Genomic DNA, 16,874 nt, shown 5'->3' on the forward strand with positions numbered 1-16,874 from the left:
ATATTTCTGGCACCCAAATGCATTACCTTACACATTTTCCAACATTAAACCTCATTTGCCATGTAGATGCCCACCCCATTATTTTGTTCAGGTCTTCTTGTAAGGTTTCCACATCCTGTGTAGAAATTATTGCCCTGCTTAATTTAGTGTCGTCCACAAATACTGAGATTGAGCTGTTTATCCCATCCTCTAGATATTTTGTGAATAAATTAAGTTGGATTGGTCCTAGGACAGATCATTGGGGGACCCCACTTTCCACACCAGACCACTCTGAGTACTCCCCATTTATCACCACCCTCTGGACCCTCCCCTGAAGTCAGTTTCAATCCAGGTACACACCCTATAGTCCATAGCTATGTACCTTAGTTTATACAGTAAACATTTGTGGGGAACTGTATCAAATGCCTTTGCAAAGTCCAGATACACCACATCCACAGGCCTTCCTTTATCTAGATGGCAGCTCACTTCTTCATAGAAGTTTAATATATTGGTCTGGCAAGAACAAGTCTTCATGAATCCATGCTGATTCCTACTAATGATGCTGTTTTTATTACTAAAATCTTGTATATAGTCCCATTGATATTATGTGAACCAACCTGTAGTTCCCAGGGCTATATCCTGGCCCTTTTTTTAATATATTGATGCCACATTGACTTTTCTCCAATCAACTGGTACCATTTCGTCAGTAGACTGTCCATACAAATTAGGAACAATTGTCTGGCTATCACCTGGCTGAATTCCTTTACCACTTGCCGACCGCTGCACGACTATTTACGGCGGCGGTCAGCCCCTCACAGGCAAAGCGACATAGGGTTACGTCGCTAACCTGTGAGGCTGTAGGGAGCAAGCGCGTGCCGCCGGAGGCGCTCTCCCGCGCGATCACAAACTCTCCCACGCGTGTGCCCGGCGGACCCGGTTGTCCATTACACCGGGAGAAAGGCAGGCAGCTAATGTAAACAAAGCCGCCTGTCATTCTTCCCTGTGTAAGAATGGTGATCAAATGGTTCTGCTATGTAGGACCGTTGATCACTGTTCTTACACATCAAGCCACAGCCAATCAGTTAGAAACACGCCCCTAGGGACACACTTAACCCCTCCCTCTCAAAAAAAGTTAACCCCTTCACTGCCAGTGTCCTTTTTACAGTAACAGTGCATATGTATAGCACTGATTACTGTAGTAATGTCACTGGTAACCCCAAAAGTGTCAAAAATGTCAGTCAAGGGTCTGTACTGAGAGGGGGGCTTACTGAGGGGTCTGTACTGAGAGGGGGCTTACTGAGGGGTCTGTACTGAGAGGGGGGCTTACTGAGGGGTCTGTACTGGGAGGGGGGCTTACTGAGGGGTCTGTACTGAGAGGGGGCTTACTGAGGGGTCTGTACTGAGAGGGGGGGGCTTACTGAGGGGTCTGTACTGGGAGGGGGGCTTACTGAGGGGTCTGTACTGAGAGGGGGGCTTACTGAGGGGTCTGTACTGGGAGGGGGGCTTACTGAGGGGTCTGTACTGGGAGGGGGGCTTACTGAGGGGGTCTGTACTGGGAGGGGGGCTTACTGAGGGGGTCTGTACTGGGAAGGGGGCTTACTTTGGGGTCTTTACTTTTTGTTATTCAAAGGATTAATTAGCTAATCAAAAAAAGAACACTCAATTAAGCAAATAAAATTAAAATAATCGTTAGATTAGTCGACTAATCGAAAAAATAATCGCTAGATTAGTCGACAAACAAAATAATCGTTAGTTGCAGCCCTACTTTCAACATTTGATATGTTATCTATATTATACTGTGAATAAAATATAAGTTTATGAGATTTGTAAATTAGTCCATTCCTTTTTTACTCACAATTTGTACAGTGTCCCAACTTTTTTGGAATCAGGTTTGTGTAATCTAAACTCAAAAATGCACTGGAAACACTCATAAAACACATGGAAGCATACAAAGAAAACTGCACTTTGATGCATGACATTGCACCTACCTAGTGATACAAAAAAATGCACCACATGCATAGATCCAAATGGGCTCCTAAAGCCCAACTCCAGGCAAATAAACATCCATTGCTGTGGAACTGTCCCCCTCCTACAAGGGTTAATTGCTCATTCTTGGTCTAGGGGAAACCTAAAAAAAAAAAATTAAAAAAATTGACTGATTTGTGTGATCCTAGCGCATCCTCACCCTCCACTCGTCTAGAGTCCGGCTGTCATCATGACCAGAGCAGAGTCCATAGTCCTCCTCTGGATGCAAGTACACTGAGAAACCGTCCACTGCCAGATCATAGGGGAGTGCCACCTGCTAAAGAGGTGGGAGATCAGGTAAGTAAACTAGTTTCTCCTCTCCCCTGCACAGAATGAGCAGTTAACCCCCACTGCAAGGGATAATTTTTATTTTACTTTATTTTTTTAATCTCAACTCTAGGTGCCACAATTTTAATTTGTGTAGACCTAGATCTGCTTATGGAATACTTTTTTATTCAGTCCCCCTGCCAAAAAGTGCTACAGCTACGATGGTCACCAGCAAAGACAAACCCCAAAAAAGAATGCAGATATTGTGTCCCTTCTGTCTGTTACTCAAATTCTTTCTGCTGTTTGCCTGGTGTTGATGTTCAGCTCCACCCAAAGCTAATATTTGGTTTTGTCTTGGCAATGGTGGTTTGAATAGCTGACTAGTTCTTCTTCTTTTTTTTCTTCTTTTTTTTTTTTTTTTTTTTTTTTTAAGATCTTTGTGTCTCAGGCATTTCTCTGAGGCCAGGGTGTCGCTCTCTCACAGCTGGATTCCCTATTTTTTCTTTCTACTCAGTTTTAACCGGTTGCCGACTGTGCACAGTATATTTACTGCGGCAGTCAGCCCCGGCCAGGCAGAGTGACGTAGATCTACGTCGCTAGCCTGTCACCGGGTTTTGAGCCAATAACGGGCGAGCGCGCGCCCGCTGAGGCACGCGCCCGCCTCGGCTCATTCACAGAGGAGTCCGGGTGTGTGACCGGCGGACCCGATGTCCGCCGGTCACACTACGATCGTCGGTAGAGCGGGAGAAAGGCAGGCGGCTTATGTAAACAAGCCACCTGTCATTCTCCCCTGTGTAAAAATGGAGATCAGACGGTTCTACTATGTAGAACCGTTGATCTCTGTTTTTACACTAGGAGACATGTCCCACCGCAGTTAGAATCACGCCCCTAGGACACACTTAACCCCTCCCTCTCCAATACAGTTAACCCCTTCCCTGCCAGTGTCATTTTTACAGTAACAGTGCATATGTATAGCACTGATTACTGCAGTAATGTCACTGGTACCCCCAAAAGTGTCAAAAATGTCAGTCAAGGGTCCGATCTGTCCGCCGCAGTACCGCAAAAAAAATCGCATTACTCGTTAAAAAAAAACACCAAAAATGACAAAAATCTTTCCCTGTGTTAGTAAACGCGATAACTTTTGTGCAAACCAATCAAAATACGCTTTTTGCAGTTTTTTTTTTTTTTTTTTTTTACCAAACATACGTAGCTTAAAAAGAAATTGGCCGAAAATGTTAAAAAAATTAGATTTTTACATTTTTTTTGGGGGGGGGGGGAATTTCATATAAAAAAAAAAAGTGAAAAATTATTGTTATTTTTGCAAAATTTACGCTCTTTTTTTTTTTTTGTTTATAGCGCATGATCAGAAAATCACACAGGTGATCAAATACCACCAAAAGAAAGCTCTGTTTGTGGGAAAAAAAAGGACGTGAAATTCGTTTAGGTACAGCATAGCACGACCGCGCAATTGTCCGTTAAAGTCACGCAGTAAAAAATCGCAAAAAACCCCCTGGTCAGGAAGGGGGTAAAATCTTCCGGGGCTTAAGTGGTTAAAGAATCCTTATGTCCCTTGCACTGGGTCTGCCTAGCTGCTGTGCATGTCTCCCAGCATTTTAGTGCGCCCTGTCAGTCTATGGCAGGAGAAAATATGCTGCGGCTGGATGGGGCTGAACGCTGAGTGTTTAGGGCCCTAAGTGTTCAGGGACAAATGCCTGGAACTCTGAAGACCATAGGCATGGAGACCTAAAAGCCACTTGGTCAAGTGTTCAGCCCCGTCCAGCCACAACCTGATGAAGAGTTTGACAGGCTGCAGGCAGTGGTGCTGGATGCTGCGTCTGTCCCTCCTGGGTGCACTAAATTCCCGGGAGGGATGCACACCAGCTAGACCACCCCATGTGCATTGAGCATTAGAAGTGTGAATTAACACTTCAGCAAAATGAAATATCACTTTTTGTTAGAATGGCCTTTGACCCTGCCATCTTCTTTTTAAAATTTTACTAAACCCACAACTGTAAAATTAGTCTGTACAGTAGCTCACAAAAGTGAGTACACCCCTCTAATTTTTGTAAAGATTTTATTATCTTTTCATCTGACAACACTGAAGAAATTACACTTTGCTACAATGTAAAGTAGTGAGTGTACAGCTTGTATAACAGTGTAAATTTGTTGTCCCCTCAAAATAACTCAACACACAGCCATTAATGTCTAAACCGCTGGCTACAAAAGTGGCTACTAAAATGTCCAAATTGGGCCCAAAGTGTCAATATTTTGTGTGGCCACCATTATTTTCCAGCACTGCCTTAACCCTCTTGGGCATGGAGTTCACCAGAGCTTCACAGGTTGCCACTGGAGTCCTCTTCCACTCCTCCATGATGACATCATGGAGCTGGTGGATGTTAGAGACCTTGCGCTCCTCCACCTTCCATTTGAGGATGCCCCACAGATGCTGAATAGGGTTTAGGTCTGGAGACATGCTTGGCCAGTCCATCACCTTTACCCTCAGCTTCTTTAGCAGGGCAGTGGTCATCTTGGCAGTGTGTTTGGTGTCGTTATCATGTTGGAATACTGCCCTTCAGCCCAGTCTCTGAAGGGAGGGGGATCTTGCTCTGCTTCAGTATGTCACAGTGCATGTTGGCATTCATCTGCACTGTGACATATGAACTGTAGCTCCCCATTGCCGGCAGCACTCATGCAGCCCCAGACCATGACAGTCACACCACCATGCTTGACTGTAGGCAAGACACACTTGACTTTGTTCACCTCACTGGTTACTGCCACACACGCTTGACACAATCTGAACCAAATAAGTTTATCTTGGTCTTCTCAAACCACAGGACATGGTTCCAGTAATTCATATCCTTAGTCTGCTTGTCTTCAGCAAACTGTTTGCAGGCTTCCTTGTGCATCATCTTTAAAAGAGGCTTCCTTCTGGGACGACAGCCATGCAGACCAATTTGATGCAGTGTGTCGTGTATGGTCTGAGCACTGACAGGCTGACCCCCCACCTTTTCAACTTCTGCAGAAATGCTGGCCGCACTCATACGTCTATTTCCCAAAGACAACCTCTGGATAGGACTCTGAGCACGTGTTCTTTGGTCAACCATGGCGAGGCCTGTTCTGAGTTGAACCTGTCCTGGTAAACTGCTGTATGGTCTTGGCCACCGTGCTGCAGCTCAGCTTCAAGGCCTTGACAATCTTCTTATAGCCTAGGCCATCTTTATGTAGAAAAACAATTATTTTTTTCAGATCCTCAGAGTATTCTTTGCCATGAGGTGCCACGTTGAATAATCAGTGGCCAGTATGAGAGAGTGAGAGCGATAACACCAAATTTAACACACCTGCTCCCCATTCACATCTTAGACCTTGTAATACGAACGAGTCACATGACACAGGGGAGGGAAAACTGAGAATTGGGCCCAATTTGGACATTTTCACTTAGGGGTGTACTCACTTTTGTTGCCAGGGGTTTAGACATTAATGGCTGTGTGTTGAATTTTGAGGTGACAACAAATGTACACTGTTGTTCAAGCTGTACACTCACTACTTTACATTGTAGCAAAGTGTCATTTCTTCAGTGTTGTCACATAAAAAGATATAAATAAAATAAAATATTTTAAAAAATGGGAGGGGTGTACTCACCTTTGCGAGATACTGTATATGCAGTATTGCATGCTTGTTATACTCACTGTGGCACCTAAGGGGTTAATCCTTCGCATTGTGTAAAAAGGCTGCTTGATCCTGTATGCACAGATCCTCCTCCTCCTCTCCCACTGACTCCAGAACATGTCCGGATAAGACAGAGCCTTTGGAGGCACTCTGCACATGCTCAGTTTGATGTGTATTGCTAGAGAGTTTTTATTTTTTCTTAGGAGGGTGCATGTGATCAGCACAGAGCCAATCGGCACTGTCCAGAAAGAGGTTCAGGGGTCCTGGATTCTGATAGGACAGCTCAGTGCAATATGAAAACTCCTCCTCCTACAAGCTTTACCAGGAACTGATAGAAGTCATAAGACTGCTATATACTGCTGATGAGAAAATGTATTTAGCAGATTTTATTAACTAAAACTTCTCATCTCCTGGCTGGTTCGGGTGACATCATTGCCCCTCACTGCTGTCCCCTTGACCACTTGGCAACCCACAAAACATGCATTCTAGCAGTGGGTTGGTGACATCACTCGTGTCTGCCGGATCCTGGGCAAAGGGGAGTATTTCTTCATCTTCCTTTTTTTTGGTAAATCCAAACTTCAGTTTTTCATGCAAGGTCCACTTTACATAATTTAAACTGTACGACATGACAGTTTTAGTCAGGTTCTCTTAAACTGTTTACAGAGTTTGATAGCTTGGTAGGGACTTCAGGGTTCATCTCTGTTAAAATGGCCTGATGAGTGCCTGCCTGCTAATCTGCCGTGTGGGATTTACAGGGCTCAGCTTACTCCACTGAGATCCAATTAATGATTTAGTATTTATGTGCATTGGAAAGCGCATTGCTTGCTCAGTTGTAATCTATCTCTTTAGTGGAAGAAGATCTATTACATAAAGTACAGCTGCTCTCCTATCTAACACTTTCTAGCTCATCAAAAAAAAAAATCATTGTATTAAAATTCTAGGAAAATCTGAATATCTGTCGGCAGTCAATTCCTTTTTATTGGTGTTCAGTATTTGCTTAACCACTTAAGCCCCGGAAGATTTTACCCCCTTCCTGACCAGCGCCTATTTTGCGATTCGGCACTGCGTGACTTTTACGGACAATTGCGCGGTCGTACGACACTGTGCCTAAATGAATTTGACGTCCTTTTTTTCCCACAAACAGAGCTTTCTTTTGGTGGTATTCGATCACCTGTGCGATTTTTTTTTTTTTTTTTTTTTTTTTTTTTTTTTTTTTTTTTTTTTTTTTTTTTTTTTTTTTTGATCATGCGCTATAAACAAAAAAAAGAGCGTCAATTTTGCAAAAATAACAATATTTTTCACATTTTTTTTTATATGAAATTCCCCCCCAAAAAAAAGTAAAAATCAAAATTTTTTTAACATTTTCAGCCAATTTGTTTTATGCTACATATGTTTGGTAAAAAAAATCGCAAAAAGAGTATTTTGATTGGTTTGTGCAAAAGTTATCGCGTCTACTAACAAAGGGAAAGATTTTTGTCGTTTTTGTTGTTTTTTTTTCTTTTTTAACGCGTAATGGCTGTGATCTGCGTTTTTTTTTTTTTTTTTTTTTTTGCGGTACTGCGACATTGCGGTGGACAGATTGGACCCTTGACTGACATTTTTGACACTTTTGGGGTTACCAGTGACATTACTACAGTAATCAGTGCTATACATATGCACTGTTACTGTAAAATTACACTGGCAGTGAAGGGGTTAACTTTTTTTTGAGAGGGAGGGGTTATGCGTGTTCCTAGGGGCGTGATTCTAACTGTGATTGGCTGTGGCTTGAGGTGTAGGAACAGTGATCAACGGTCCTACATAGTAGAAGTGTATGATCACTAATCCTACACAGGGGAGAATGACAGGCGTCTTGTTTACATTAGCCGCCTGCCTTTCTCCCTCTCCACCCGACGATCGTGAGTGACCGGCGGACATCGGGTCCGCCGGTCACACGCGTGCGGGGGGCTTGGGGGTCCGTGACCGCGCAGGAGCTGGAGCGCGTGCTCGCTCCCTAGACCCTCACAGGCTAGTGACGTAGTACTACGTTGCTTTGCCTGTGAGGGGCTGACCACCGCAGTAAATAGTCGTGCGGCGGTCAGCAAGTGGTTAACCACTTCAAAACCGGATACTTTGATCACCTTCCTGCCAGGCCGAATTTCAGGTTTCAGTGCTGTCACACTTTGAATGACAATTGCATGGTCATGCAACACTGTACTTATATGAAATGATCATTTTTTGAGACTCTTCCTTTTGGTGGTATTTAATCACCACTAGCTTTTTTTTTTTTTTTTTTTGCTTTTGATAAACAAAGACCGAAACGTTTTGAAAAAAAAAAAAAATGCCTGTCTTATGCCCAGTACACACGATCCAAAAATCGGACGACTCTCCGTCCGTTTTTTTTTTTTTTGTTTGCTAGGAACTCTCAATTATATTCGCAAATGGGAGAGGTTACTTACGTTACGAATTTTCTCGGACGATGATTCAAAAGCTTCCTGTAAGCGTAACCACGCTGTAGCGTGTGAGGGGAAATGTCTACTGCTCATGTGCTCTCTGCTGCTCACCATTTTTTTCGGATGAACATCATACTGATAATACGATTATCGTACGATGTGTTATAATACGATCAAAATTTTTATGCTTGCACGACCGGATAATATCGGGCGAACTGTCGTGATCGCCTCTCGTAAGCTGTGTACTAACGATCAGATTATCGTCCGATCTTTTCACAAGCGTTATTTTTCGATTGGATCGTGTGTACGGGCCATTAGTTTGTTTATAACATTTTGCTTATACAGTGAGGGGAAAAAAGTATTTGATCCTCTGCTGATTTTGTACATTTGCCCACTGGGAAAGAAATGATCAGACTCTATCAGTGTCCACTATCAAGTAGATATAGGAGGAGTCCCTTGTAGTGCATTAGCACATCTCTCCCAGCAAGGAGTGTTGTCTCCAAGGGTTAGAGGGGCTGGATTCACCCCCTTTTTTATGGATAGTGTAGGACCCACTGACAATGGGGTACTTTGACGTAGTGGTGGGCTTGAGCACGATATGGCCATATGGTGGGACCAAATCCCCATTTTTATTTATGGATTGTCTCCGTATTTGATAGTCATTTCTTTTGCATGTGTGCGCTATTCTTTTTTTAATATACATGTTGCTTGGTTCATAGCTGCACCGGCTTTAGATATACATGTTCAGGGTTTGCTCCCCCAAATTTTTGCTTGTTTATAAGGTCTGGAGACTGGCTAGGCTACTCCAGGACCCTAATTTGCTTCTTCTTGAGCCACTCCTTTGACTTGGCCGTTTTTGTTTTGGGTCATTGTCATGCTGGGATACCCATCCACAACCCATTTTCAATGCCTTGGCTGAGGGAAGGAGGTCCCCCCAAGATTTGATGGTTCATGGCCCTGTCCATTGTTCCTTTGATGCAGTGAAGTTGTCCTGTCATCTTAGCAGAAAAACACCCCCAAAGCATAATGTTTGCACCTCCCATGTTTGACGGTGGGGATGACTGTTTATTTATAATAAATGGCGAATAATCACGCCATCTGCTGTTACCCTCTTGCCAAAGCTGACCGTTCTCTCTGAAATTATCACAGATTGCCTGTGATCCTTCTATATAGGATCACAGGTCTCTGTGATCATTTCACAAGTCTCACAGGTCTCTGTGATCATTTCACAAGTCCGTCCCCCCACAGTTAAAAAACACTCCCCTAGGCTCACAATTAACCCTTTGGTCACCCCTAGGTTATCCCCTTCCCTGCCAATGTCATTATTTCAGTAATAGTGCATATTTTTAGCACTGATTACTGTAGTAATGTCACTGGTCCCCCCCAAAAGTGTAAAAAAATGTCAGGGGTCAGATCTGTCCGCCGCAATGTCGCAGTCCCGCTAAAAATCGCAAATCGCCACCATTACTAGTAAAAAAAAAAAAATGAAAATGACCTAAATCTTTCCCCTAGTTTGTAGACGCGATAATTTTCTGACATCTTCAATACACCACCCTATTCATCCGCAGGAGCTCTCTTGGGTAACTTATACTTTAGGTGTAGCGAAGTGATCTGATCCTCCCACCATGCAGCCTGAATATTTCTTTCAGGACTGTATTTGATGCACTTTTTTGGCATTTTATATTTCTATGTGTGTGTTTATTGTTTTTGTTTTTTATTATAATAGTAATGAAATTTCCTTTTCTCTTTTTTTTTTTTTTTTGCATTTCAGAGCACAAAGTGATTATTGTGGGACTGGATAACGCTGGAAAAACAACAATTTTATATCAGTTGTAAGTATATTTTTAACAGAACAACAGACAGCTAATTTGCGATTGCCAAATTTCCAGTAATCCTTATTTTTCCCATGTTAGTTTGCACAGGAACTGTGGAGATCTCGGGTCCAGGCAGTCAGTGTGCCTATACAACTATCTGGCTGTCATTCACCAACCCTTTTTTCTTAGAAGTGGGAACATACGTCAGCAGCCTTGTCACCACCTTAAAAAATTGCCCCAAGCAATGTCTAGTAATAGAAGTGGAATTATACATGCCTCTCTGGCAGCCTGTGCCTCCTATTTGTTGTCCAGTGAAGAGCTGCAGCCTTCAACAGTCTCTTTAGGATTCAACATGTTTGAAAGAGTCGGATGCTTTTGTCCCCTGTTGCATTGTGTGGTTTGGCCTGCTGACTCCTACGTCACTAAAAGACACAATAGGGGGACCGAAAATAAAACCACAGAACACATCAGGGGACACAGGCGTCTGACATTCCCAGGAGTATTAAATGCTGAGGAAGACCGATTTGAAGACTGCAGCTCTTAAAGAGGAAGTAAACCCTCCTCTGTAACTTGTACCTATAGGTAGGCCTATGATAAGGCTTACCTATAGGTACTGTAAATATCTCCTAAACATGTACCGTTTAGGAGATATTTACCTTACATGCAGCCAGTGACGTCACTGGTGCATGCGCTTTGAAGGAACGGCCGCTGGTGCCGTTCCTTCAGAGTCCCGTGTCGTGACCGTCGGCTCCCGCGCGCGTGCGCAGGAGTGACGTCACCGCGGCTCCGGCCAATCAGATGGCCGGATGCCGCGATCCCGGAAGACGGGCGACTGAACATGTTGCCCGTCATACAGGTGAGTGAGCGGCACGGCGGGGGCTCGTTGTAAGGTAAGTATTTCATAATGAGCTAGTATGCGATGCATACTAGCTCATTATGTGCTTGTCTTTCCGGTTGTAAAAAAAAAAAAAAAGATACGAGTTTACAACCTCTTTAAACAGAAAGCAGGTAGGAAAAATGGACTGCAGGAAAGTTAAAGTGGTAGTAAACCACCATTTTATTTATGGATAACAATGCAATGTTATAATGTGCTAGCATGCATTGCATACTAGCAAATTATGTGAAACTTACCTTAAAATGAAGCCCTCCAGCGGCACGCTGTCACCGCTGACAGGGCTTCTATCTTCACCCGCTTTTCCTTCTGGGTTGGCGGACTAAGGTCCTTTTGATTGGATGAGCCGCGATGACATCACTCCGCTGTTCACAGCACAGGGCTCTGAAGGAACATGCACTGGTGAAGTCACCGACAGCTTCACGTGTAAAGCCCCGTACACACGTCCCGAATGTCAGCCGAACGATCGGCCGTCTTTTGTCCGGTGCTGTCCTGTCGGCTGAAAACTGCAAAAGACTGCACATGAATTTTGTCGGCCAACAACAGCCGACTGCAGAAGTGATGTCATGTGATGGTTAACTTTCCCTGTGTTTTTTCTTTTCTGAGCATGCCCAGTCTTGCTAATCTGCTGTTTGTCGGCCGAATTCTGTACTGACTGGCGAACAATCGGCCGTTCTGGTGATGGCCAACAAAAATTTTAATGCCTACACAACAGATTCTGTTCGGCCGAAAAGTCGCTGTCGGAAGCATCATACTAACAAGCCGACAATCGGCCGATCGGTCGTCGGCCGAATATTTACGGCCGACAATCGGTACGTGTGTACGGGGCTTTACTCCTAATTTTGTTTTTGAACACTTTTCCTATTTGTTTATTACTTCTTCCAGTAATATACCAAGCAACCTAGCAAGTCAGTACGTGTGTACGGGGCTTTAGACACATTTTAGTAGCTCATTTGCACTAACAAAATCGTCTATGACTAATTGCAGACAAGAAACAATCAGTCATTGACTTGCAGAGCAAATGGTTCCTTAGTACCTAATCTACAAACGGTGCTTCATGGTACGCAGAAAGACACCGTGCTGTGACTTTGTGCGATTTATTGCTGCCATGGTGTACATGAGTAGCGTACACCACACAGTGTGTAGCCCTTTTTTCGAACAGTTGGCACTGCTGTTCCTTTGATTAATCACAGGAGATTTTTAAAGCGAGATTAAACCACTCAAAACCTCTTGTGTAGTTTAGCATGGATTATTATTTGGACTTGCATTGGAGTATTTCTCTGTCTTCCAGTTCCATGAATGAGGTGGTGCACACGTCCCCGACAATAGGGAGCAATGTGGAAGAAATTGTGGTGAACAACACACGCTTTCTAATGTGGGATATTGGAGGACAGGAATCTCTCCGATCTTCATGGAACACTTATTACACAAACACAGAGGCAAGCACATTCTTCTGATTTATTGGTGTCTGGGGGTAAAGAGCATGCTGGTATGATGTATGTATGTATAGGAATATCCGTTCTCTCTGGTTGACAATCTGTCATGTAAAATATTGTTAAAGCAGGACTATAGGCTGAAACCTGTTTTGTCCTAAACAGACATTATTTTTTAAGAAAATGCAATTGATATCTTAGTTCTTTTTGGATCCTCCTTGTGCACATGTGCCAACAATATCCGTAAAGAATGCCAGGGGCATAGTTGCTTATTCGCAAAGCTGGGTTATTCGTAAGATAATCATGGCAGGGCCTAGTGGATGTCCAGAGGTCAAGCATCAACTTTTTATGCTCTAGCAGTAAACCAGGGTGATGGCAAAGTTGGTCAAATTGGTGTACCTTTGTGTGTCTGCCCAAGAGAGGATGCACTTGTAAATAGTTATGTGCTGCTACCTTGCCTAGGGCACCATTCTGCTCAGGGCTGGGACAAGGGGTGGGCACTGTGGTGTCATGTAAGGTGCAGGGGTACCACAAGGAGATTGGAGAGAGGGGATTTAGGTTGAGCGGGATAATTTGGGGGGTGGCAGGAGGAAAGAGTTATTCTAGGAGGGGAAATTTGAGGAGGTGTGGTTATTTTTTGGGGGGGGGGGGGCATTGTGTTTAGAGGATAATTTTTTTTTTTTTTTGGGAGGGGGATTTGTGCTAGTAGGGATGTTGGGGGGGGGGCATTATTTGTGCTAGGAGGGAAAATTTGGGGGGATTTGTGATGGGATGGAGAATTTGGGAAGGGGTGTTTGTGCTAAGAGGGGGGATTTGGAGTGAGGGGCAGAGGATTTGTGCTAGGAAGCGGGAATTTATTTTAAATTTTCTTTTTGGAGGGAGGATTGTGCTGGGAGTATAGGCAGAATGAGAAGATTTGATCTGGGTGGGATGCATGAAAAGATTTGTGCTGGAAGGGGGGGGGGGAATTCTACCAGTTAGGTGGATTTGTACTAAACATGCAGATTACCGTGTTTCCCCGAAAATAAGACCGGGTCTTATATTAATTTTGGCTACAAAAAACCACACTAGGGCTTATTTTCAGGGGATGTCTTATTTATTTACGGTATGTACAATAATTTACATTTGTTCAAAAACAGTCATTTTGTCAAATTTCCTCTGTCCCCTGTCTTCTCTCCCCCTGTCAGCTCAGGAGTCAGCATTAGAACATTCTGTAATCCCAAAAATAAATCTTGGTCAAAATTAGTATTGTAAAAAGATTATAGAATGTGCAGTGTGTCTCCTTTTGTAAGTTTATAGTGGAAAATACCCTATTTACAGCACCGTTGGGTGCTCACATGACCCACCAGAGCTCTTCTTCCCAGCTTTGAGCACTGCACAGTAAGGGGCCGCTGACTTCAACTGTGAGGAGAGCAGAAGATCTACGGCGGGTCATGTGAGCACCCAGCAGCACTGTAAATAAGGTATATTCCACAATAAAGTTACAAAAGGAGACACACTGCACATTATATAATCTTTTTTACAAAACGGATTGCATGTTTTTACAACAACTTTAGCTAGGGCTTATTTTCGGGGTAGGGCTTATATTGCAGCCATCCCCAAAATTAAAGTTAGGTCTTATTTTCAGGGTAGGGCTTATTTTCAGGGAAACAGGGTAGTGCTCAGTTTTTTGAGGGGACTTTGCACTCCCCCCAAGATGTTTGAGCATTATGTGTCAGCAATTTACCAGGTTTGCCCTGGGCTTTAGATTACCTATTCCTGGCGCTGATTCTGCTATAGCCCATATCGGCTTTATTGGCATCAATGCATGCTGTGATTTTTGTGATCTGTAATTTGTGCAAATTACAGGAAAAGAGGAATATAAGATGGCATTAACTTTAGAGATCATCAGATCGAATAGTGAAATAAGTCTGTCAGGAAGAAGAGAGATCAAAATGTAGTGGTAGAGGGGCGCTGCACATGGATTTTCACAGGTTATGAAAATGTGGACAAAGTCATTACTTGAGCCCCATTGTCCTGTATTCAGATACTCACTACAAAGATGGGGAGCCCTGAGTTGAGAAATCCAAGTGCAATGGGTCAAAGAGAGCACCAAATGCAAAATTGTTCAACTGGTTTTAGCAAGCAGGGCAAAAGACAGCAAAGCGTTTTGGGGGCCACTGAATTCCCCTTCATCGGGGCTGGAGGAAAAGTTCAAAATAACACACACAAAAATCTTGATAAAGCAAAATTGCTACTAAAAATACACGTGTATAAAATTAAAACAAATAATGACGTCCATTGAAGAAAAAATTTAAACATCAAAAAGTTAATTTATTTTAGTAATTTGATTCAAAAAGTGAAACTCCTATTACATAGATGTGTTGCACACCAAGTGATTTATTTCAAGAATTTCTTTCTTTTAATTTGATGAATATGACTTCCAGCTAATGAAAACCCAAAATTCAGTATGTCAGAGAAATAATATTATGAAAAAGTTCCAACATTGTAGACTCATGAGGGTTTATTTTACTAAAGCGAGAGAGGGCAAAATGAGTCACATTTTTGCATAGAAAGCAATCCGCTTCCAGGTTTTATTGCTAAAGCTTAGTTCAGTAAGCTGAGGTTAGAAGCTGATTGGTTTCTCTGCAGAATTGTGACTAATTTTGCCCTCTCTAGCTTTAGAATACAAACCCCCGAGGTGTCACACTCGAAGGGTCCTTTCACACGGGCTTTCTGATCAGGTCCATCTGTCAGTTTTTCAGGCGGACCTGATCAGATGCTCCATGTACCTCTATGGAGCAGCGGATGTCAGCAGTGACATGTCCGCTGACACCCGCTGTTATTCGATCCGATCCTGTCCGTGAAATCCAGATGGATGGAAACTCTATTTTCCATCCGTCTGGAGGATTGGGTGAAAACTGACAGGCGGTCCGTTCTCATCCGATCCCCCATAGAGGAGAGCGGGGATCTGACAGCTCTGTCTCTGCAAAGTAAGCGAAGATGGACCTGTCATCCGCCCGCTCAGCGGGGATTGGCGGATCGATCCCCGCTGAGCAAAACTGAGTCTGCCGGGTGCACCGCTCGTGTGAAAGGACCCAACTATGCAGACAAGCTGAAGGTCACAATCAAAGCAACCTGGGCTTCCATAACACCTCAGCAGTGCCACAGGCTGACCGCATTGATGCAGTAATTCATGCAAAAGGAGCCCTGGCCAAGTATTGAGTGCATACTATACTGTACATAGACATAATTTTCAGTAAGCCAACATTTTCTGTATTAGAAAATCCTTTTTTTTCTTTTTTGGTCTTATGTAATGTTCTAATTTCCTGAGATACTGAATTTTGGTTTTTCACTAGCTGTGTGTGTGTGTGTGTTATATATATATATATATATATATATATATATATATATATATATATATATATATATATATATATATATATATATATATATATATATATATATATATATGTATGTATATATATGTATGTATATATATGTATGTATATATATGTATGTATATATATGTATGTATATATATGTATGTATATATATATATATATATAGATATATATATATATATATATATATATATATATATATATATATATATATATAAAATTTATGAATTTCATCTTTTGAATTGAATTACTGAAATTCACTTTTTTTTTATGATGTATTCTAATTTTTTTGAGATGCACCTGTTTATTGGCTGTCTATCTCATTTCATGAGGCTCTAAAATGCCAGGATAGTACAAATATCCCCCAAATTACCCCTTTTTGGAAATCAAGACAGTCCAAGGTATTTTGAGGGAAAAGGAAGACCTTTTTATAAAAAAAAAAAAAAAAGTGGTGATTTTTAATACCACCAAACGAAAAGCTCTATGGGACTAATTTTAATAAAATTGGAGTGTACAAAATCTGGTTCAGCTGTTCATGGTAGCTAATTTGCTTGTCCAATGAAGATTTGCCCCAAAAAAAACAAAAAAATAACTTGGGAGCTGATTGTTTCTATGCAGAGCTGCTGTAGATTTTGCACATTCCAGTATTAGTAAATCAACCCCTATGTGTCTCAAAAATCTTTGTTGCATGACTGAGTAATTGTCTGTCATTCAATGTTAGGGATGGGACTAACACCCCCTCTACTCGGTTCGCGTCAAAACATCTCGAACAGGGAAAAAGTTCTAGCGAACATGCAAATTCTATTAATCTATGGGACACGAACATGAAAAATCAAAAGTCCTCATTTTGAAGGCTTATATGCATAGGGGGTCAAACTTATGTGTCTGTAAATTGGCACATCTGTACGATGTATGGAGCCTGCTGCAGCAATACTGACATTTCTAAAGGAAAAAATTTCATTTAAACTTGCTCACGGCTGTAATGT

General features: G+C 42.5%; 1 protein-coding gene across 1 annotated transcript in view; it reads left to right on the forward strand.

The window, feature by feature from the left end:
- ARL5A (ARF like GTPase 5A) overlaps positions 1-16,874 on the forward strand; it is a 54,020-nt gene that overhangs the window by 13,560 nt on the left and 23,586 nt on the right. Inside the window, exons 2-3 of the mRNA XM_082261008.1 lie at positions 10,138-10,198; positions 12,364-12,511. Of these exons, the coding sequence (XP_082117134.1) occupies positions 10,138-10,198; positions 12,364-12,511 (209 nt within the window). The remainder of the gene's footprint in view (positions 1-10,137; positions 10,199-12,363; positions 12,512-16,874) is intronic.

This window comes from Pelophylax lessonae (assembly GCF_965119305.1).
Source record: "Pelophylax lessonae genome assembly, chromosome: 6".
Classification (NCBI taxonomy): Eukaryota; Metazoa; Chordata; class Amphibia; order Anura; family Ranidae; genus Pelophylax; species Pelophylax lessonae.